The sequence below is a fragment of the Rattus rattus genome, chromosome 18 (genome assembly GCF_011064425.1).
Source record: "Rattus rattus isolate New Zealand chromosome 18, Rrattus_CSIRO_v1, whole genome shotgun sequence".
Taxonomy (NCBI): Eukaryota; Metazoa; Chordata; class Mammalia; order Rodentia; family Muridae; genus Rattus; species Rattus rattus.
This window is the reverse complement of record NC_046171.1, coordinates 19,950,206-19,971,494: the sequence shown is the minus strand read 5'-3', so window position 1 is coordinate 19,971,494 and position 21,289 is coordinate 19,950,206. Positions and strand designations below refer to the sequence as shown.

The 21,289-nt window shown below is 46.1% G+C and overlaps 1 protein-coding gene across 1 annotated transcript; it reads left to right on the top strand.

Annotated features, from left to right (window-relative positions):
• The first annotated feature begins 701 nt into the window (after positions 1-701).
• On the top strand, positions 702-1,019 carry Dnal4 (dynein axonemal light chain 4). The gene has a single exon (XM_032888803.1). It carries the CDS (start codon positions 702-704, stop codon positions 1,017-1,019), a length of 318 nt encoding a protein of 105 aa, XP_032744694.1.
• The last annotated feature ends 20,270 nt before the right edge of the window (positions 1,020-21,289 follow it).

Genomic DNA, 21,289 nt, shown 5'->3' with positions numbered 1-21,289 from the left:
GGTTCCCACAGACTCATGTGTTCGAATTCTTGGCCCAAAGGGAGTGGTACTATTAGGAGGTGTGGCCTTGTGGGAGTAGATGTGGCTTTGTTGGAGGAAGTGCGTCACTATGGGGGCGGGCTCTGAGGTCTCAGATGCTCAAGCCAGGCTTGGCGAGGCTGTCTCTTCCTGCTGCCCGTGGATCCAGATATAGAACTCCCAGTTTCTTCTCCAGCACCTTGTCTGTCAGCATTCTGCCACATTTCTGTCATGACAATAATGAACAAAGCCTCTGAATTGTAGGCCAGTCTCAGTGAAAAAGTTTTGCTTTATAAGAGTTTCTGGGGTTGGGGATTTAGCTCAGTGGTAGAGCGCTTGCCTAGGGAAGCGCAAGGCCCTGGGTTTGGTCCCCAGCTCGAAAAAAAAAAGAACAAAAAAAAAAAAAAAAAAAGAGTTTCTGTGGGGTGACTGGATGGAACTTCCGTGATTGTTGCTAAGACACCGTGATGGTTGCTAAGACACTCTTGCTCGGTTCTTGACAACTCTGGCAGAGGTGCGCTGGCAGCAGCCTCCGCCCCGGCCCCCAGGGGAGCAGTACCCCTTGCGGAAAAGACATTTTCTGCTCCAGCCAAGTTGGCAAGGCCTGTTTTGGACGCTGTGACTGCTGGGCTCAGCACCTCCTGAAAGCCCTGCTCTCCTCCTGAGGGCACACCGGGAGGATCATGGGAGAGAATGAAGGAAAGAAAGAGGAGGCTGACTATAAGCGGCTGCAGACCTTCCCCCTGGTCAAGCACTCGGACATGCCGGAGGAGATGCGAATGGAGACCATGGAGCTTTGTGTCACAGCCTGTGAGAAATTCTCCAACAACAACGAGAGTGCGGCAAAGATGATCAAGGAGACGATGGACAAGAAGTTCGGCTCCTGCTGGCATGTGGTCATCGGCGAAGGTTTTGGGTTCGAGATCACCCACGAGGTGAAGAACCTCCTGTACCTGTTCTTCGGGGGAACCCTGGCCGTGTGCGTGTGGAAGTGCTCCTGACCGCCCCCCACCAAATCCCCTCAGCTCTCCTGCTTGTCCTCTGGGCTGGGGGGCTCCCCAGGCTCCCCTTGGCAGAGCCTGACTCTTGTGAGGAGAGTCGAGTCTTTTCTTTTGTCCTTGTGTACCGTTTTCCTGAGCCATTGACTCTCCTTGAAATGGACAGGCCCCACCTTCCATCCCAGCAGCCCTGAAGCCCTTCTGCCCCAGAAAGTGTCTATAGCCCTTGTTGTTAGTGGCCGTGTGCAGTGAGCTGAAGATGAAGTTACCCTCATGTCCCCTCTCATGAGACACAGGGCAACTCTCTCCTTGGAGAAGGGGCCCATCCGTCCACCACATCTTACCGGACCAGCAGTTCACAGCCCTGGCTTTGGCAGGAGAATCACCCAATCTCCCTGTCCCCTTCTCCCAGCCCGGGCCACAGGAACCTTTCACACCACCTCCACCAGATCAGCAGCATGGCTGTGGTGTAGAGCGACTTCTCAAAAGTGTTGTTGAGCTCCTGTGAGACACCTGGGCCAGCAGGGAAACCTGGTCTGCCAGGGACTTCATCAGGGACCGCATGCAATTTGTACTTCTTACCTTGCTGGCTTTTCTAGATTCTTTTTGAGTGCGGGAAGAAGGGTTTTAGTAGAAGGGTGAATCATATTTTACACAGCGGTCTTATTTATATAAACGCGTTGGTTTTTTTACAATTAAAATGGCCAAAAACTTAAAAAAAAAAGTGTCTGTGGTAATGGCGTTTCTTCGTAGCAACAAAACATATGCCCATGTGTGTCTCTGTGGGTTTGTATGTGTGAGGGCAGTACTGGTGAAAACAAGGTGTATTGGAATCTTTGGATCTAGGAGTTACAGGTGATTGTGAGTCAACCAACATGAGCGCTGGAAGCCAAACATGGGCCCTCTGCAAGTGCTCTTAACCACTGAGTGCTCCTCTCCCCCCCCCCCTCCTCCTCCCCCACCCCTCCCCCTCCCCCTCCTCTAGAGGAAAAAACAGATGTATTTTACTTTTTGAATAGTTTTTCTTTTTTTTTCCGGAGCTGAGGACCGAACCCAGGGCCTTGCGCTTGCTAGGCAAGTGCTCTACCACTGAGCTAAATCCCCAGCTGTATTTTACTTTTTAAAACTTCTTTTTATCGCCTGAGACTGAACCCAGGGTCTTGGCTTGCTAGGCAAGTGTTTGCCTCTGAGAGAAGTTGCCAACCCCAAGAGGTTTATTTCGGCTTGTGGTTCTGTAACTCTGAGAACACGACATATGTCCCTCTGGCTTTTCATGAGGGACTTAACACGGCTCCATGCATGTCAGGAGAGCAAAAGTGAAGGCAGATGAATTTGGAAGGACCACTGTGTTAAAGATAAGACACCGCCTGCTTCAGGATGAGCAGGATTCTCAAGGATGAATTAATTCCCTGAGGAACCAATTCAGTCTTAAAAGAAGGTCACACATCTCTTTTAAAAGGCCCTGTATCCCAACATGCCTCATAGGGGAATTAAAAGCCAGTGTGAGCCTTGGTGGGACCAGGCATATCTAAACCACAGGAGACATGTGAGACTTGGTACATTGGAGGCTGGAGGGCTCAGAAAGAGGAATAGAAAATCTTGGCTTAGAGGCCATCTGATTTATTCAGATTGAACTGATCAGAGGCACTGGTCGCTCGAGCTTTCTTGAGATTAGAACCTGGGTTTTTCAGTTCCTGCTTTCAGTTTCTGAGCGTTGCAAAGATGGCTTTTCAGTTGCTTTTGTTTCTCTTGGGAGACCAGACTGAGTTCATGGCTTATTGCTGCGTGACAAATGAGTCTGCAGCTTAAAAGCTGGACGTAACAAACATCCACGAGATGCGTTTCTGAGGACCGGGAACTCAGCAGTGGTCTGGGAGGCTGGATCACACAGGCGTTCCCCGGGCAAGGTGGCTTTTTATATAAGAGGAACCCAGCAACATTTCCTGAACTTCTATGACTTACTGTTTTTTTCCTTTCAAAAATTTTTGATATATTATTTATTTTTTGTGTATGTATGTGTGTGTGGAGGGGTAATGTAATGTATCCCTGTGTGTTCCTGTAGAGATCGGAGAAGGTAGTGTGTGGGAGTCCGTTCTCTCCTTCCACCACAATGGGTCCTAAGGGTTGAACTCAAGTCATAGCCTTGGCAGCCAGCAAGGACCTTCACCTGACTGAGAGAGCTTGCTGGTTCATTTTCCTTACTTTTTAATTTGTACCAGCTACACCATTTCATTAATCATGCAAAGTTAATACTTACATTTTGTTGTTATTTACAGGAAATGGTCTAGTCTAAAACCAAGGTGTTGGCCCAATAATAAAAGCATTCAAAAAGAAAACACTGACTGGCAAGGTGGCTCAGTGGCCAGGTCCCCCATGCCTGGGGAACCTGAGATTTCTGGGCCCCATAGGGTGGCAGGAGATAAACCATCCACATACTGCACTGTGCAGGACATGCCCACGCACGCATACTGAAAGGTAATAAAGTAAGTAAATGTGAAAATTAAAAAGCCCCAAGGACAAAAGGCAATTGGAATCTTTCCGCCAAAGGAGAGATTGCTGGAAGCACATCATACTTTAGTTGGCGGTTGTTTGTGCAATGACTTCTTGTATAATAGCTCATTTTTACCCTGGTGTTGTGAACTGACTTCCTTTTCCTGTGTTATATATAAGAAAGATCTCCTCCTCCTCCTCTCCTCCTCCTCTTCCTCCTCCTCCTCCCCAACCCTCCTCCTCCCCCACCCTCCTCCTCTTCCTTTTTCCTCTTCTCCTTTTCCTTTTTGGTGTTTCAAGACAGGGTTTCTCTGAGTAACCCTGGGTGTCTTAGAACTTGTTCTGTAGACCAGGCTGGCCTCGAACTTAAGAGATCTGTGGAATGAAAGGCATGGGCCACCACTCCCTGATAGAACCTTCGGGTTCTTTACCATGTACCGATGAAGTGAAATTCTCTTTCACAGAAACGTGATCTGTTTTAGCCTGGAATAATTTGTTTCCTATCCACCTGCACAGAGTCTCCTCAGTCCTTTAGGGCTGGCCCATTCCCCCTCGCTCTGGATTCCCTTTGTAGAGTTTTGCTGAGTTTAAGATCTCACAGGACAGGTTGCAAATGGGGTCCCAGGAATTCAAACTTCCGGGTTCTTGCCTGGCCACAGGCATCTATTTTGAATTCACATTTGATGGATAGTTTTTAACTTAGGAAGGAATTTTAAGTTTAAAATGCTTCCTTTAGAATTAAAACAAAAATGAAAACCCACAAGGGGCTGATGAGATGACTTAGCAGGGTTACTCAGAGAAACCCTGTCTTGAAACACCAAAAAAGGAAAAGGAGGAAAAAGGAGAAAAGGAGAAAAGGAAGAGGAGGAAGATGGGGAGAAGGAGGAGGGAGAGGGAGGAGGAGAGGGGAGGAGGAGGAGGGAGAGGAGAAGGAAGAGGGAGAGGAGGAGGGAGAGGAGGGAGGGAGGAGGAGAAGGGAGAAGAGGAGGAGGGAGAGGAGAAGGAGGAGGAGGAGGAGGAGGAGGAGGAGGAGGAGGAGGAGGAGGAGGAGGAGGAAACCACAGGCTACTCTTTCAGAGAACCGTGGTCTGATTCTCACACACTCGTGGCAGCTCATGCCATCTGCAAGTCCATCTTAGGGGTTTCCGCACCCTCTTCTGTCCTCTGTGAGCACTGCATACATGAAGGCAAAATACCCACACACATAAAATAAAGATAGATAAGTATTTTTAAAAATTTACAACCCCACGAAATATTAATTTGCTTGTCTCCTAACATCTAATAACGCTATGGGAAGTCTGATACTGGTGAGAAATTTTTTTCATAGAAGCCTGCATAATTCCTTTGAAATTTTTTTTAAATTTCTGGAGTCATTGAGTGGCATGTGTGTGTGTGTGTGTGAGTGTGTGTATGTATGTATGTATGTATATCTATGTATGTGTGTGTATGTATGTATAGATAGGACCTTACTATGTAACCCCAGAACATCCATGAACTTACCATGTAGCCCAGGCTGGCGTCCAATTTGCCATCTTCCTGCCTCAGCCTCCCCAGTGCTGGGCACACAGATGAGTGTCTCTGTGCCCGGCCCTGACTTTGCAGGTCTTGTCGTGCAGGTGTGGTCTTAGTGGTGCATGCATGGAGCCTCCAAATCTCGTCTTTGCTCTCAGGGCTTTTGTTTTGAATTTTCACTCTGTATCTGGGGAAACAGTCTTGGCTATGTCTTTTAGATCATCACGTGTATTGTTTTTATTAACTTTTAAATTATATTTTTAGTGTGTGTGTGTGTGTGTGTGTGTGTGTGTGTGTGTGTGTGATGACCTGTGTTTGCAGGTCAGAATTCAACTTGCAGGAATCAATTCTCTCTTTCCATCACGTTGGACCAGGGTATCAAACTCATGTTGTCAGGGTTGGCTGCAAGCACCTGTACCCATGAACCAACTTGATGGTCTCTCAAATACATGTTTTTTTTTCTTTTTTTCTTTTTTTCGGAACTGGGACTGAACCCAGGGCCTTGCGCTTGCTAGGCAAGCGCTCTACCACTGAGCTAAATCCCCAACCCCAAGATTTTATTTTTTAAATGTATATGTCTGTGTGTGTATGTATGCGTGTATGTTTGTATGTATGTATGCTACATGTGTGAGTGTTGACAGAGACCAGAGGGGGTATCAGATCACCTGGTACTGGAGTTAAAGGTGACTGTGGGTCACCTGCCTAATGTAGGTGCTGGGAACTGAACTCAGGTCCTCTGTTAGAGCAGTCAGTGCTGTTAACCACCGAGCCATCTCCAGACCTTAAGTATATTTGTTTGCTTGCTTTTGCTCTTTTGAGACAGGGTTTCTCTGAGAAGTCCTGGCTGTCCTGGAATTCACTCTGTAGACCAGGCTGGCCTTGAACTCAGAGATCTGCTTGCTTCTGCCTCCCGAGTGCCTTCTGAGTTCACCACTAGTTACTACATTCAGTTTCAAGTATATTCTCAACAGAGCAGATTGACTTTAATTCCTTCGCTGGGATTCTGTTCTCTAATCATTACCTTTTCCGAGAAAGCCCCTGAGTGTGTGTGCGTGAGTGTGTCCATGTTTATGCATTGGAGTGTACGATCGCCTGGATCTGTTTCCTCTGCTCTCTCTGGATACCCACGAGCTTTAAAACGAAACCTTCCGTTCCTCACTACTTCTGCGATTCCTCACTGCTTCTGTGTCTCTGAGTTTATCGTCGGCTCATTCTGATCTTTGGTTTTCCTCTTTTCAGTCTTTGTCTGTTTCCAGCTACAGCACACCCTCCCTGGCCCTAATCTCTTACTGCACTTAGATAGCAGCTTTTCAGACAGCTCTCTGCATCCTCCAGGGAGCAAATGGCTGAGTGGCACTGCCCTGAGCTCTGAATGTCACAAAGACCCATGACCATCTGTACAACGGGTTATGTTAGCTGAGGTTCCTTGTTAGGAGTTGGGGGTTGGTCTGTGTCCATGGTAAGCATAAATGTTAGTTTCCATTCATGAGGAATAACACCACCTCACCAGTCATGCGTCTATCGATGTAGACACGACTTGTTCCTTCCTCCCTACCCCAAACAACTCAGAAAGGTAGGTCCTGCTCTTCCAGTTTACAAAGGAAGATCATCGCCAAGTCAGGAGGAGTCTTGTAAAGTTACCCAGTCAGGATATTCCAAAATACTGTCTGAAGCTAACACTTGGGGGGGGGGGAGCTTTCCAAGTCATCCCGAAGGTCTTTCCTCTCCCCCTAGACAATAGACGAAGAACTATTGCCACATTTCAAAGAGCATCGGTTCTTCAAAAATGTCTTCTCAGCTATGCAAAAAGTGTTTGCAAAAGCAGAATCAGCCCTCATGCCCGAAACTATTTTAAGAGACGAGGACCTGTTGTTTATTGAGAGAAAAGCTGGTGCAGAATTTTGAGGGACTCTGTTGGAAATAGACAGATTCGTAAATTGTAGGCAGAGGAAGGAGTCTTGTCTTTAAAAAAAAAAAAGATTGAATTTTGCCTATCTTGAGGGAAAACAATCTGTACTTGATTAATAGAGTGCATTATGTTTCACTGACAGTAAAACTTAAGTGACTTGGGTAGCAAAGGATATCTTTTAAGTTCTGCGAGAGCGGGAGTGGCGGGTGTAGCTCAGTTGGTAGATTGCTTGCTGAGCGTGCGCAAAGCCCTGAATTCTATCCCCAGCGCCACATAAGCAAGCGTTGTGGTGAAGCCGGTCATCCAAACACTTGAACACTTTGGAGGTGAAGGCAGGAGGATTAGAAATTCAGGGCCACAACACACGAGCCCTTGTCTCAAAGAGAAAACAGTAAAATTGCATGTGAGTTAATTATTTACTACAACGTCGGGGTCAGGGGACAGAGTTCTAGGAATCATGAAACTCAGGTGTATTGGAGAATTGAGGAACGTGAATATTAGCTGGCATTTGAGACAGACACCTAGCATTGTGTAAAAAGCAAAACCAACCAAACGAGCAAAAGCAAAAATGAGCTGTAGAAATAAGGGGAGAAGTGATAACACAGGCGTTAGACGGATTGTCTTGTTCCTTCCACAGTCCGTGGAAGTTTCCTTCTGAGCATCTGAGGTCCGCACTCTCGAACCCGCAGAAGCTTCACTCTGAAGATTTGACTTTGCTCTTCCTTTTTCTGTGTTCCCTAATCCATTCCTTCCGTATACGCCCTTCTCTGAAGCGTTTACTAAATTTGGTTCGCGCGCCCCCTACTGGCAGACTTGATTATTATTCTCAACTGCGTTTGGTGATTTTCAGCATTGCCCAAACTAAGTACCAAAAAAACTGTCTTTCATTTGACACGCTGTTCAGTCAGCCAGAGGCTGGAAAAGAAAAGATTTCCACTAACAAGCTACTCAACTTGCAAAAAAAGCCCCCCAAACAAACAAGCAAACAAAAAACAAACCAAAACCCAAAACCCAAAACCAAACAAAAAAACTTCCCCAAGACGACGATTTCCCGTACATGGGTTTGCTTGGTAATTGATAGCAACGCAATGGGGACAAATTAAAATGCACACCCAGCAAAACTGTTTTTTTTTTAATTTTATTTTATTTAATTAACTGCTCTGTCTCCTTGAATAAATGACCTCTCTTACTGCTTTCAAGATTTTTTGTTCGTTTGTTTAAGGTGCTTGGTGCAAATTTTAAAATAGATAAAAAAAAAAAAACAACCCAAATGTTAAAATTTATTTCACAGCCTCCTCCTAGCCGGTCCTCAGATGTTAGCCTGTAGACGCACATGACAATGACTAAGACATCATCAGCCGTGCAGGGGAGCCGGGAGGAAGCGGTTTCTCCATTTTTCTCTACACCGTTTGAGTAAGTCACGAGTTGGTGTGTGGATACCCATTCTCCTTTTGCGCCTGTCCTGGCAGAAATGAAGGCAATCTGAAGAAACACTTGGGAGCGCTTCCCCCTCCCCCTCTTTGGCTACCAGATTATTGAATCAATGCTCTCCAAGAAACTGGAATTTCCCCAGAAGTCTCATCTGTGAAAAGGGAAGAGGGGCTGCCAGCCTGTGCCTCTCAGAGGAGGGTTTGTCTTCCTGAAAGAGATTTAACACAGTTTTTTGAAAATTTCCTTTTGATGATGATTTCTTTTTTTTTTTTTTTAAATTTTTCATGTGCTTTGATTGCATTGCATTTGTGTTTGAGTGTATCAGATCCCCTGGATCTGGAGTAATAGACAATTGTGAGCTGCCATGTGGTTGCTGGGAATTGAACCAGGGACCTCTGGAAGAACAGCCAGTGCTTATGACCTCTGAGCTATCTCTGCAGCCCCAAGATTTAACCCGGTTTGAGAGCTCATTAGACCACCTCTCGGGAGAGACTGGATCTGAGCTGACGGTGTCCTGGACCATGCCTTGACTAGTATTGCTTACCTCCAACCCCTAATTTAAATGTTCTTTTTTTCGGAGCTGGGGACCGAACCCAGGGCCTTGTGCTTGCTAGGCAAGCGCTCTACCACTGAGCTAAATCCCCAACCCAACCCCTAATTTAAACAAACCTGGCTAGGACCTGTTTATCGCTGTCGGCTTTTACAGTCAGAAGTGGGAATTGCTTGATTCTTTGTCCCACTCTCTGCCATTTGAACTAAGGGGACTGTTACCATCAGGGGTGAGTATCAGGCGCTGGGGAAGTGGCTTAGGCAGCAAGCATGGTGACCTGAGTTTGACCTCTAGAAGCAATGCACCTCCCTGAGATTGGTATTTTCCTGGGAATCTCATGATGGATGCTTATAATGTCAGTGGGGAATAGCAAAACCCCAGATGAGCTTTTGGCCAGTAAGAAACCCTGTGTAAAACACAAACATGGCTCCTGATGAGTGAGTGACATTGGAGGTTGTCCTCTGGACTCTATATGAACATCTATACACACGTACAAACACCCTACCATGAGCACACACATGCACATATACACATACACTCACATGCACTGGTGCACACACATGCATATGCATACACGTACATGCATGCACAGGCAGGCTCTGAAACACATGTGTGCATGCACATGTGAACACGTGCACACACATGTACACACTCTGGAACATACATACATACATACATACATACATACATACACTCACATGCACTCATGTGCACCCATGTGTGCACACACATGCAAGCCATAAAACACATGTGTGCATGCACATGTGAAAACATGCACACACACATGCACAAGCACACAGGCACTCGAACACACATACAGGCACACACATTCCCACATAGAACAGATATCAGATGTCATGGTCTCCATCATTTTTCCCATTTCCAAGGAATGTGGTTTCTTATTTGAATTTCATTTTTCTGCATAATAAAATACATTAAGTAAAGAAAGATCACATACCACATGCTTTCACCTCAGAATGCAAATGACCATAAGGCGTGTTCCATAAAAATGAATACAGCAGCAGATCCTACTTCAGAATTATGTTTTTCTTCTTCTTCCATTTTTTTTTTATTGCAAAATTGAAACTTTCGCTACAGTGAAATCAAGAAGCAAACAATCGAATCCAAATGGGGCTGGGGAGATGATTAAGCAGTGAAAAATGCTTTGCTGTCCCTTCAGAGGAACCAAGTGCGGTTCCCAGCACTCACACTCAACACCTCATAAGAGTCAGTAACTCAGTCTCCAGGGGATCTGAAGCCCTCGTCTGGCCTCTTCAGGCACTGTACACACGGGGCAGTCCCTTATACAAACACATACACACATATGAAAGATAAAATAAATCTAAACGAACCCTTAAACCTCAAGGGAGTTGGAAGTTGACTCAGCAATTAAGAACGTTTGTTGCTCTTGCAGAGGACGTTGGTTCAGTTCCCAGCTCCCACGCGCTGGCTTGCTTGTGCACATAAAATTAATAATTCTAAACAAACAAACAAACAAACAAAAAACCAAACCCAACACAAAACAAGACAAAAGCAAAATAAAACTCAAAAAATAATTAACAATAAAACTTTATCCCCTTCTCCACATTAGGGTCAAAAATAAACGTAAGAACTGGTCCGCAGTCTTAACTCCTGTGTGATATTAAAGTGTGTTGATGACAGACACAAAAAGACCGTGGTCCAGAGAAAGATCTTTTTAGGTAGGAGCAATCCTGCTAGAGCAGTGGTTATCAACCTGTGGGCTCTGACCCCTCTCAGGATCAACCCCTTCCCAGGGGTCTGATGACGGATATCCTGCAAATCAGATATTTACATTCCAATTTATAACAGCGGCAAAATTACAGTTATGAAGTAGCCATGAAAATAATTTTTATGGTGGGGGGGGTCACCACAGCACGAGGAACTGTATTAAAGGTCACAGCATCAGGAAGGCTGAGAACCATTGTGTTAGAGGATGGGATACAACTTTGAGCTCACACAGTAACCTCCTGTCCTGACTGGTCTTGTGTGTCAACTTAATGCAAGCTGGAGTCGTCAGAGAGAAAGGAGCCTCCGTTGAGGAAATGCCTCCATGAGATCCAGCTGTAAGGCACGCTCTCTATTATTGGTCAATGAGGGAGGGCCCAGCACATAGTGGATGGTGCCATTCCTGGGCTGGTGTTTCTGGGTTCCATCAAAAAGCAGGTTGAGCAAGCCAATAAGTAACCTCTCCATGGCCTCTGCATCAGCTTCTGCTTCCTGATCTGCTTGAGTTCCTGTCCTGACTTTCTTTGGTGATGAAGGAATGTGGAAGTGTAAGCTGAATAAACCTTTTCCTCTCCAACTTGCTTCTTGGTCGTGATGTTTGTGCAGGAATAGAAACCCTGACTAAGACACTGAGGCCCAGTTTTTGTGCTTAAAAGCTCGATCACACTGCGTAGTCACTAGCTAGCTATTAAAGACTTCCTATTGGCTTAAAACCCACCGAGTAGTCTTCTCTAGTGGATACCTTAGAACGCTTAGTGACCAACTCTTTTTCCAATAGAAAGACAGATAAAATTTGTTACACAATCATTAGCCAAATGAAAAAATCCAATTCTATTCATTTAGCATTTTTAACATGATATGTTTATTTTTATGTTGTGGGGGTTTAAGTAGTTATTGCCCGCCCCAACCCCCGTTCATGTGTTTGAAGGCTTGACCCATAGGGAGTGGCACTATTAGGAGGTGTGTCCTTGTTGGAGTGGGTGTGGCCTTGGTGGAGGAAGTGTGTCACTGTGGGGCGGGCTTTGAAGACTCCTATGCTCAAGCTCCGCCCAGTGTGGAATCCAGCCGTGGATCAAGATGTGGAACTCTCAGCTCCTCCAGCACCAGGGCTGCCTGCACACTGCCATGCTTGCTAATGATTGTGGACTAAACCTCTGAACCTGTAAGGCAGCCCCGACTAAACGCTTTGTTTAGAAGAGTTGCTGTGATCGTGGTGTCTCTTCACAGCAGTGGAAACCTAACAAGACAGAAAGAAGCGTGTAAGTGTTTACCCACATGTGTGTCTGTACACCATGTCCATGCATGGTGACTGAGGAGGGGAGAAATGGGTATTGGGTTCCCTGGAACTGGAGTTACAGATGCTTGTGCATCTGTGTGGGTGACGGGAACTGAACTGTGGATCTTTTGCAAGAGCTACAAGTGATTTTAACTCCTGAGCCATCTCTCCTACTCCCAAGTCCAGGTTTTAAAGTCAGAGACTTTGAGTAAGTTTATCACCGAATGAAAGAAAAAATGTGATCAGTTGTAGTAATAGTTCTGATCCTAAGGGGAATTTGGCCTCACAGAAGACACGAGGCAGTGTCTGTTGACGTTCTGGGTTGTCACGGTTGCTTTGGAAATAATCTTGTTTGCATCTAGGGAGTGGAGCAGATATTCTAAATAAACGTTCTAAGATGTAAATGCCTCCCATAACAAAGAGTTGTTCAGTCCAAACGTCAGAAATACTGCTGAGACCGAGGAGCTCTGATCTGGACAGTGAGAGGAGATTCCGGGGTGTGTGTGTGTGTGTGTGTGTGTGTGTGTGTGTGTGTGTGTGTGGTGGGGGAGCATTGATGCAATCCTAACCCTGTGACTTGCTCCCCATCAGCAGCTGAAGACTCAACTTTCACCAGCTAAAGTCTGACCTGCGAAGGTCACTTCGGGTCCCAGTTGACTCGCCTGAAGAAATCAGAAAAAAATTGACCTCATGGGTGCCGTGACTGATGGATACCCATCCTGCACCATGAACATTTTCAACACAAAATAATCCTAGGACTTAAGCTTTGGGAGCCTGAAAGTGCGGAGAAGAGCTGAGCCTAGAGGTGGTGCCTCCCCATGCCTGGGCAGATGTGTATATAGCCTGTGAGTCATGCAACCGTCATGGGCTTGGGATGAATGGTTCATTGTGTCTCTGCAGAGTCTTGACTATTTATTGTTCTACACAAGCCTTAGCCAAGAGCTCTGATCTCAGACTTTTCCCCTCAAATGACACACACGCTCGGGTGCACACACACACACACACACACACACACACACACACACACACACACACACACACACACACACACCTCATTCTGCAAGCCCTGTGCATTTGCACTCCTCTCCGGCAACAGAACCAGATTCACATGCTCCAACTGCCTCTCAGCCATTTCTTTCAAATACTGTCCTCTTTAGCCCGGTAAAATCAAAGTGCCAGTTAATACCTGTCATTAAGAAGCAGGCAGCTTATCTAACTAGGATTTTAACCCAAAATTCCTGCGTGGAGCCCACGTACAAAGAATATTAGTATTCTGAAAGACTTAATAGAGCATTAATTCTTTCTACTCTCTTGAAAGCAATTAAACCAAACCTAAATTAAATAATTTTCCAAACAACTTCTGTTGAAGAGGCAAGCAGCTTTTAATCTCTTAACTCTCTGACTGTCCTTCTTATCACAGCAGGGGACCAACAGCTGGCAAGCCTCGGCTGCTTCTGGGTTTCTTTGTCTAAGGTTCCAGCTCTTGAGACATCACATGACTCAACATGGCGCTGGCTCCCTCTTACTTAGAAAAGAAAACTTTCAGCTCTTAAGCTGATAATCTTAACTTTCTAGTGGATTCTTGCCCAACACATTGGTTCATCACCTGTTGCAGTAAAATTTAAAAATGCGGCTGAACGGTTCCCATGAGTACCCTGGTGGTTGCTAGTTCTGGCTCCAACAGGCATTTGAACGAGCGCTAATTTACCTCAGGTTAGTATCTCTCCCGGCAGCTCTCTGCTAGCCTCAAACTCTCTGGTTCCAGCTACCCAGCAAATTCGTGGTTTTAGAAGTCCAGCAGCGGCTGGCCTATTGAGGCTTCCTGCCACGGACTCTGCCCACGCTCCCAGCAACCGCCCCCAGTAAAGTATAAACTTCCAACTACCTGGTAAAATCAGGATTCAACAAACTGTAACCCAGATTTACACGTTAATTTCTCAATCCACAATACATCCACAGAATAAATTCACTGCCAATTAATAAAGACAGAAACAGCCCACCTAGACAAGATAAAATTGACCTAGACCACCTGGATGGAATCATCTTCCTCTGTTGTCTCCATCTTGAATCCTCTCCTTCCTAGACTTTTCCCCGCCTACCCTTCCTTCTCATCCAATGATAGGCTATGCTTTATCCTGGACCCACCTTGCTGCATAATGACCTCATCCTACACCGCCTGACCTTATGCAGTTCTGGGATCAAACCCAGGGCTTGGTGCATGCTAGGCAAGCACCCTACGAGCTGAGCTACCTCCCCAGACCAGGACCAGAATTCTCAAACCATTCTACCCCACCCTTATATTCACAACATTTTCATAGACCTTTACTTTTAAATTAGTCTACTCTTTCCAAACCACTCTACTGTGGACCTTTGTTACACCCCCCCCCCCATTTGACATTTGCAATAACCTTGTAACAAAGGGATCTGTTTCTAAACTCTTCCTGTTACCCATTCTGTCGCCATTTTCTCCAGACACTGCCTTCAGTTCTTCGAAGTCCCTCTCTGCTTGCGGAGTGAAGCCTTGTGTCTGCCAGTGTTCTCTACTCTCTGTGGCCCACGCTAACTATGGACCCAGCGACAGTACTCGCTGCACACATCTTTTGACAGGATCAAAAGCTGGGTGACTTCCCAGCAGCCATCCCAAGGCTGGAGAATCAGGACGTCCTTTAGCTGCTCAGTCCAGGAAGCTGGAAGCTTCTGAACCAAGAGGGACCGGTGCGTTGTGAGCATGCTGGTGTTACGGGTGTGCAGCACTGCCTCTGACGTATTGTTTTGTCGTTTGAAGCTGGGTCTCTCCAGGTAGCCCTGGGGGTTGTCCTGGAGATCACTATGTACACCAAGCTGGCCTGGAACTGGCCGAGATCCTCCTGTCTCTGTCTTGGGTGTCCTGGGATTGCAAGCAAGCATGCACCATCATGCCCCGGCCTTGCTTCTGACTTGTTGGGTGGGTTCTGGGAATCGAACTGAGGTCATCAGGTTTGAGAGGCAAGCGCTTTCCCCTGATGAACCATCTTAACAGCCCAAGTGTATAGGAATTTGGTAACTCACCCTAGGGCTCAGTCTGTAAGTTCTGGGTTCAGGTCCTCAGACGAGCTGTTGTCGAAGTTCAAATACTTCCTGATTAGCTTCTTTCCTAATTGTAACTTCCTTCCTCCTCCTTCCTTCCCTCCTTCCTTTCTTCCTCCTTCCTTCCTTTTCTTCATCCCTTCCTCCCTCTCTTCTCCCTTCTTCCTTCTTTCCTCCCTCCTTCCTTCCTTTGTCCCTCCTTCCCCCCCCTCCTCCCTTTTATTTCTTTCTGTTTCGAGTCAGGGCTTCTCTGTGTAGCCCTAGTGGACTCACTCTGGATACTACATACATATTATTGTGGTTGTTTTTGTTGTTGTTGTTGTTGTTATTATTATTATTATTATTATTATTATTCTTTTACGTGCTGACCACCAGTTCCTCTCCCTTCTCTCTTCCCAGCTACCCTGCCCCACCCAAAGTGGATATTTTAAAGGAACATGGAAGACTGTCTTCTAGGAATTGTCTTGGGATTTATGAAAACCTTATTTTGAAGCAGAGTGGGAATTTCCGGTTCATTCGACTTGCTTTCTTTTTTTTGACATTTACTATTTACGGATTTATTTATAGCATATGTGTGCACACTTATGCACATACGTGCATTGCCAAGGGAGTGTGTAGAGATCAGAGGACAACTGTGGGAGCTGGTTTTCTCCTTCCACCAGGAGTTCTGGGGATCGAACTCAGGCTGTCAGTCTTGGCTGCAATTACCTCTATCCACTGAGCCCTTACGTTCTTGTTATAGTAGCCATATGTTGGGAGTAGAATAGGCTTAGCACAAACTCCCGTTAGGGTTTGAAATGCTGATGCAGTCCATATGTCTTGATTTGATATTGGTAAGGACAAAGAGCAATTAGTAAGTTAACAAATTAAAATTCATTTATACGTCCTCTGGGAAAGACTGTTAGATAAGCTACGACTCTCCCCTTGTTGCCCATGGAGCTCTGAACCAAGCCTGGCTCTCTCCCGTGAGCAGCGAGTTTTGGCGCCCTCGGTTTACTCGTCCATCGTTTCTTGATTCCTCCGGGAGTCATGATTTCAACGAAGATAAAACACACTAGCTCAAACATTTATTCTTGATAATAGAGAAATCCAACCAAGACTTTAATTAACAAACTAGAAAATTAGTTTGCTATACTCTGTTAAAGGCGTCAGCTAGCACTGATTGCTTTGGGGGCCACTCAATTATATTTTTTATTCGAGAAATCAAAGATACACAGATTCTGGGGCTGCCTAGAGAAATGGCTGACTCTAGTTGTGGGTCTAGTGGGCAGGAGGAAGGCTGAGTGAACGGTTGGGCTGTTGAGCAAGAGGGCCAGGGCAATGCCCATAGTCACACTTAATTGGAGGACACTTACTGGCCAGTGAAGGAACTATTTGAATTTAAAAGAGTAACGGCGGGTTGGGGATTTAGCTCAGTGGTAGAGCGCTTGCCTAGCAAGCGCAAGGCCCTGGGTTCGGTCCCCAGCTCAAAAAAAAGAGTAACGGCTGTGTCTGATTGGAAAAGTTACTCTAAAGTTGGGCACTGGAAGGGAAGTATTGGGCACTTACCCTGTGCTTTTAGGAGGACCAGTGTTTTTCAGCTACAGAGGAAAACCTCTTCTTTAAACGAGAGGGACAGATCGTGGTGTGATAGTGGTATGGATAGAACACACTTCTGTGACCTTCGACGAAATCCTCGATTAAAGCAAGGGCCACCAATGTCTAGTTAAAATGTTTAAATTGGATGTTCTGGCAGATAGATTATTGTATGCTTTCAATTGTCAACCTCTGTTCTTGCTAATTGTAAGAGGGAGATGGGCTCAAATATTTTTGTAGATTTATTAATTGTATGTGTTATTGTTTTGCTTGTATATATGTATGTATATATGTGTGTATGCGTGTGTGTGTGTGTGTGTGTGTGTGTGTGTGTGTGTGTGTGTTACTCCCTCCTGGAAATGTCCAAAGTTTCACAGTTTTAGGAAAACTTCGTGGAAATACATCTACAAAATCAAACACTTCATGAGGCAAGCAGTAAAGTAGATGAAAGGGGACTGAGGAGATGACTCTGTGGTCGAGAGTATTGGGAGTACTTGTTGCTTTTGCAGAGGACCGGGGTTCAATTCCCAGCATCCACACGGAGGTTCACAATCATTTGTAACTCCGACTTCAAGCAGGATGGCCAGAGAAAAGAGGGTCAGAGGACGAGATGAAGCAATTGGTTTCTGAAAGATTCATATCTTCCAAACTGTGGCCAGGTGGGAGGACTGAAGGAGAAGTTGTTCTCAGAGATTTCTTTTCCTGTTAGAATATTAGTTCTTTGAGAAGAAGCAGCATGCTGCCAACAAGAACCTAGACTGTACTGCAAACTGTTGCGTCCTCAGTGGTGGTCCTCCCTAACGTAAATGACGCACATGGAAATGCTGACCCAGTGGCTGACAGTGTACCCGGAAGCTGAAAGAATTCCCAGCAGCATAGATAAAGCTCTGTCCCACTGGGCGAGCAGCAGTGTTGTTCAGGGATTTGTGGCAGGGCAGAAGACACAAATCAGCCTCTGAAGTAGCTCTCCGAAAGTTCCCAGGACCCACAGGACTCTGATTTGTGGAGAAATTGACCCTAAAGAACGTAACTATGTTCACAGTCAGTCAGTTTGACCTTCAGACCTTCCCATATCACCAGGTTCCCTGGTAACAAGTTTGAAATAAAGAACTCCATGACTCTCCTTCGATCATCAGAAGGGCAGATGGCCCCATTCCTAGCAAGGAGCACATTGTGATCTTCCCAGTCAAGGTAGTAACCATGAGAGAGTTTCTATTTCGAAAGCCCATTTCCTGGAGGCTGAGGTGGTTAAGAGCACTTGTTGCTTTTGCAGAAGACCTGGCATCTACCTGGAAGCTCACAATCACCTGTAATTCCAGTTCTAGAGGACCCAACACCCTCCTCTGGCCTCCATGGGACCCACACACTACTCACCCCAGAAAAGAAACCTATGGCAGACCAAGGTGGCAATTGCACTAAAGTTCAATCTAGTGAACCAAAGAGTTTTTATTGAGGTTACTTACAAGAACGTGGGGGAGGGCTTACTTACAGGAGCATGCAGCTGAAGGGTCCCAACAGACCATCTCACCACAATGAAGCTGGTAAGAGGGTCCTCCTTGGGCGGAGCCTTCTAGAACCTTCCAAGTTTCTGCGTTGCCACATAGGGCGCTCTGTTTACCTCTGGAATCTTATGACCCTTCCCCTCCCCGATGGAGGAAGTGGCTATACACATTCCTAGGGGTGATAATTAAAAAAAGATGTGCCCATAAACTGAGGGGGAAGGCTGGCTGCCGAGAGGAGCCAGGGATGTTTCTCTGTAGCCCTGGAAGAAAGTCAAGGAGCTGAGCCAAGGGACACCTCACCCAGAAAGGGGCTCCCACAGGGAGAGGGCAGGGGACTGGCCAGGAGGCAGAAGCTGCGAGAGCCAGGGCTGGGCATGGTACTCTGGTGTGTTTCCAACCTGAAATTATCCCCAAGGCACCGAGGCATGTGCAGCTCAGGACGTGTGTGGGAAACTGGAGCAATACCAACTCAATTACAGGAAAAGCACCATAATTTATCAAGTTTACGCCATGCCTCTTCCCAGTTAGGTTTGAATGATGTGATAGATTGCTGGCATCTTACTCAGCGTTGCCCTGTGGCTAATAACATGGTTAGCGGTAGAAGGGGTATGGTGGTTTGGCTGAAAATGGCCCCCATAGACTCATAGGAAGTGGCATTATCGGAAGTGTGACCTAGTTAGAGGAAGTGTGTCACGGAGGGTGGGCTTTGTGGTTTCAAAAACTCAAGCCAAGCCCAGTGTCTCACCCTTTTCCTCCTACCCAATGTAGAGCTCTCAGCTCCTCCTGTACCATGTCTGCTTGGAGGCTGCCATGTTCCCGCCATGACGATAATGGACTAAAACTCTGAACTATAAGGCAGCTCCAATTAAATGTTATTTATAAGAGCAGGGATGGTCATGGTGTCTGTTCATAGCAATAGAACACTGACGAAGACAATGAGTACAAAAGGTTATTCACGAACATTTCCCTGCGTGTTGATTTCAAGCCCACGTAGAGGTGGATCTCTAGTTATAAGAAAGAGGGTGTTTGGTGGGAGGGAAGGAAGCTGAAGGTGTGTTTGCAAGCAGCATTGCTCAAGGAAAGCATTATTTTTCTTATTAATGATTGGCTTGGGCTGGAGAGGTAGCTCAGTGGTTAGAGCACTGACTCCTCTTCCAGAGGTCCTGAGATCAATTCCCAGCAACCACTTGGTGGCTCCCAACCATCTGTACAATGGGATCCAATGCCCTTTTCTGGTGTGTATGAAGACAGTGACAATGTACTCACATACATTAAAAACAAAACAAAACAAAACAAAACAAAAAAAACAACTGATGAAGTGATAATAAGGTTGACACAAGAGTCCTGGTCTTTCCCATCATTGTCGGCTACCTAACCCACTTCTACAGTTTACCAATGGCATCAGTGAGGGTGGACTTCTCAATGAGCTGATAAAAACAGGGAGGTTGGAAGACCAAATTCATGGCAGGGCAAAGAGTATTAACCTGAGCTCTGCTGATACCCAAGTTGGAATTATAAGCATTGACAGAAGGTTAGCTGCAAAATGGACTGGGAAACCCTGGGAAACCAAAGGAATAGAATGCTATGACAGAATCTCTCTTCTGAAAGAGTACTGCTTCTGTGGTGGTTTGAATATGCTTGGCCCAGGGAGTGGCACGATTAGGAAGTGTGGCCTTGTTGGAGTGGGTGTGGCCTTGTTGGAGTCAGTGTGCCATTGTGGGCGTGGTCTTTGATATCCTCTTCCTAGCTTTGTGGAAGCCAGTCTTCTCCTAGAAGCCTTCATAACAAGATGGAGAACTCTCAACAACTTTTTCACCATGCCTGCCTGGATGCCGCCATGCTTCCTACCTTGATGATAATGGACTGAACCTCTGAGCCTGTAAGCCAGCCCCAGTTAAATGTTGTCCTTATCAGAATTGCCTTGGTCATGATGTCTGTTCACAGCAGTAAAACCTTAACTAAGACAGCTTCCTTACCAGTTAAGACAAGGCAAGCCCTCGCTTAGATATAAGCACTTCCATGCTCGATCCCCAGTCATTGCCTTAGAACAAGCATGCCCTAGAGTTAAAAGCTTTAGAAGAAACAGAGCTCATTTTTCTCCCTCTCCAGCCAAAGTTTCCTTACTTCTGTGACTTTATTTTTTTCATCACCGTTCCTGACTGCATTGGGAAGCATGGCTATTGAACATTGCTCAAGTATTTGGCAACCTTTATTCTCAGGAAGGGCTGAAGGTTTTCATTGTTGGCAAGGAAGATCACAGAGATGCTATGCTGGTTGGTTTGGGTTGAATCAGATGCCCAGTACTTCTGGATCGTTTGACCACCAGAGGTCACAGAACATGGAAAGGCTTACTTCAACTATGTTGTAGAGAGGAGGCACATTTTTGGGTCTCCCCTTTTACTGCTTGAGTGCTGACATTATAGGAGTGTCCTGCTATGTCTGGGTTAAGCTTTCCTATGCATTGAACCCAGGGCTTGGGTGTATCCTAGCCAGGCACTCTAGTAACGGAACTGCATTCTCCGCCCCTCCCTTTTCTGGAGATAGAAGCAGAGCTACAGTTCCCAGAAGAGCAAGATTCTGGTGGATAGTAATTCAGGTTTTCTCCTCTGCTCTGTGAAAGAAGAACGAGATTGATTTGACTTGTGCCCCCAAAGCCCAGTGCAGGCACCAGCATCAGAAAAGCAGCCAGCATATACTTGAACGGGATGATGCAGTTGTGAGCGCTCGGTTGGCGGCTGCTTCCAGCGAGCATTCTCATTCAGAAAAATAGTAGTGGGGTCATAAACCACCATAGACAGGCCACAGACTGCAGGAGGTCCGTCCAGTTCCAGTTACTCTCCTGCGAAACCACCTGTTTGGGGGGGAAATAAGAGGTTAGAGTTCACATAAGGGTGATTTCTTTTCTTCTGGGACCATGTGCGTGCGTGTGTGCGTGATTGCGTGCCTGCGCGATTGCGTGCGTGCGTGCGTGATTGCGTGACTTCGTGCATATGCAAATGATTTAGAGGGTTCTTTTCAGATCAAATGATGTATTTACCTTCAGCGTTCCAATCCTTTGAACTCATCTGATAGTTGGTGGCTGATCTAACCCAGTGTGTCACACGGATCACCTGTGTGTCGCTACCCACCTACCACCTTCCAGGGATGTGCTCTGTTCCAAGCCACATCCACTAAGAGCTACGCCGCAGTAAGGTGCCCTCAGTCCTGTGGCTTTGC

What these genes read in the sequence shown, in the direction of transcription:
- Dnal4 (XM_032888803.1), top strand. Translation starts at nt 702, where the DNA reads ATGGGAGAGAATGAAGGAAAGAAAGAGGAGGCTGACTATAAGCGGCTG.